General features: G+C 34.6%; 1 protein-coding gene across 1 annotated transcript in view; it reads left to right on the plus strand.

The window, feature by feature from the left end:
- The window catches only part of LOC122253178 (uncharacterized), an 11051-nt gene that overhangs the window by 7533 nt on the left and 1018 nt on the right, over positions 1 to 2500 (plus strand). Inside the window, exon 2 of the mRNA XM_043016003.2 lies at positions 2024 to 2233. Coding sequence (XP_042871937.2) covers positions 2024 to 2233 — 210 coding nt within the window. The remainder of the gene's footprint in view (positions 1 to 2023; positions 2234 to 2500) is intronic.

A 2500-nucleotide genomic window follows, 5' to 3' on the forward strand; every position in this document is an offset into this window, starting at 1 on the left:
CTTCCTCCCCTCCCTTCCTCATTCCCTCCATCCCTCCCTCCCTCATTTCCTCCCTCCCTCCCTCCCTCCCTCCCTCCTCCCCTCCCTCCCTCATTCCCTCCCTCCCTCCCTTCCTCCCTCATTCCCTCCCTACCCCCCTTCCCCTCCCTCCCCTCTTTTCTCTACACATCATGTCACAATCTAACTTATATATCTATCGTTCTTTTCTCCCTCTCTATCTATCTATCTAATCTATCTATCTATCTATCCATCTATCTAATCTATCTATCTATCTATCTGTCTATATCTCTCTCTCTCTCTCTCTCTCTCTCTCTCTCTCTCTCTCTCTCTCTCTCTCTCTCTCTCCTTCTCTCTCTCCCTCTCTCTCTCTCTCTCTCTATATATATATATATATATATATATATATATATATATATATACATATATATATATATATATATATATATATATATATATATATGTATATATATATATATATATATATATATATATATATATATATATATATATATATATATATATATATATATATATATATATATATATATATAATATATATATATATATATATATATATATATAAATATATATATATATGTATATTTATTATTCTCTCTCTCTCTAGCATTCTCCCTCTTGCTCTAACTCTCACTCTTACTCTTACTCTCACCCTCACTCTCACTCTTACCTTCACTTTAATTCTATTCATCTATATACCTTTTTTACATATCCTCTACTGAATCTTTTTTCTCTCTCCCTCTACCACACATTCTACTTTTTGCCCCCTTTTTTAATACCTTTCCAAACATGATTCAGCATTTTTTTGGCGTGTATGTATTGGATTTTTTTGTTTTATTTATTTTTTTTATTTCTTCTCATGATTTCTTTTTATCAGTTGTTAGCTAGAATTTCTCTTTCGCTCTTGGCTGTATATCTCCTTCTCTCGCTCTTCATTCATGATATTTTCTTCTTTATATACTTTGTTTTAGCTTCGTTCACTAGGGTTCCCTTTACGTAATTAAGATTTTTTTTTCGTTCATTCTGTTCCTCCGAAACGTTTGGTATTTCGTTATGTTTCTCAGATTGGTTTGAGATAACTTTTTCTTTCTCTCTCATTCTCTCTCTATCTATCTATCTATCTATCTCTATCTCTAACTCTTTCGTTCAACTTCCCTTCTTCTCTCAATTTATACCTTCCCTCTCGCTCACTCTCTCCCATTTCCTCATATGTACAACAAACAAGAAAAAAAGAGAAAGAGAGAAAGATTATAGATAAAAAAGAAAACGGAGATGTGATACTGAGAAAAGAAAATGGAAAATAGGATCCCAGACTCAAATTTCACTTTTTTTTTCTTAAAATCCGTTTTTTTTGTAAGTGTTTGAAACAAGTGACTGTCATGCTGATGCTTCCAGATTTTTGTTTTTTATTGATGGCGTGTGTCTCGAATCAGGCAATTTTGCTTTTGTCTTGTCGAAAATACTTGTGCAGGTAAAGAAGCTAAATAAAAAAGTTAATAAATGTAATAAGAATATACAAAAGAAAGGGTAAGATGTACCGGACCTCATGTTCTGGTCTTATGGAGTTTATATATATTGGGATTATTACGGTACTTTTATGCCATTAACAATACATGTTAAAAAAGGGATGTCAAATTCAAGGGACGTCGTTAGAGCTATTCCACTATTCTCTCTCTATCTCTATCTGTCTATCTATCTACCTCTCTATTTCAGTCAGCATCAACAGCTACAGTTTAGCTTAGTTTGTTTTTGTTTTTTGTTTATATTAATTCAGTCCAGAGAAAACGGCCTAAAATCTAGAAAGAGAATAGTACTTTCTTATGGTTATAAACGGAAAATATTATCCCGGTCTTCGGTCTCACCAACCTCTCCTTAATCAATAAATGACCAGAACATACCACTAATGACCATTAATTAACGAACAGCCCTTAAAATACGCGTGTAAAAGGCGCTCATTTAGGCTGTTGTCGAATCGTATTCCACTGACCTTTCCTTCTTCCCACAGATGATTCGCGTAACGTTGCTGCTGCTGTGTGTCGTGTCCTCCTTGGCCGACAAGCCTTTGCCATCCTACGGACCTCCTCCTCCTCCTCCTCCTTCGTACGGCCCCCCTCCCCCCTCCTATGGTCCCCCTCCCCCATCCTACGGACCCCCTCCCAAGCAATGCTATCCTGAGATCAAATATGTAACTCGCTATCAAACGCAGGTCCAGCAGGTTGGTTCTTTTCTTTCTCTTGCTTTTTTTTTATTTATTATTTTTTTTTATTATTCGTTGACTTTATTTTAGGAATATCAATTTATTAAGAGAGTGTGAGTTAAATATACTTCGATTTGACTGTTTTCTGAGATTTGATTCAAGTTAATTTAGTCTCCCTTCAAAAACATGTTAAAGAAAACAACCAAAGATCCAGAAAGAAAATGTTACTTTTAAGGGGAAACACAAGAAAAATAGTTCTATCACAATTTCAATAACAATATATTC

The sequence above is a fragment of the Penaeus japonicus genome, unplaced genomic scaffold (genome assembly GCF_977035675.1).
Source record: "Penaeus japonicus unplaced genomic scaffold, GWHDUDI00000001_assembly GWHDUDI00000026, whole genome shotgun sequence".
Classification (NCBI taxonomy): domain Eukaryota; kingdom Metazoa; phylum Arthropoda; class Malacostraca; order Decapoda; family Penaeidae; genus Penaeus; species Penaeus japonicus.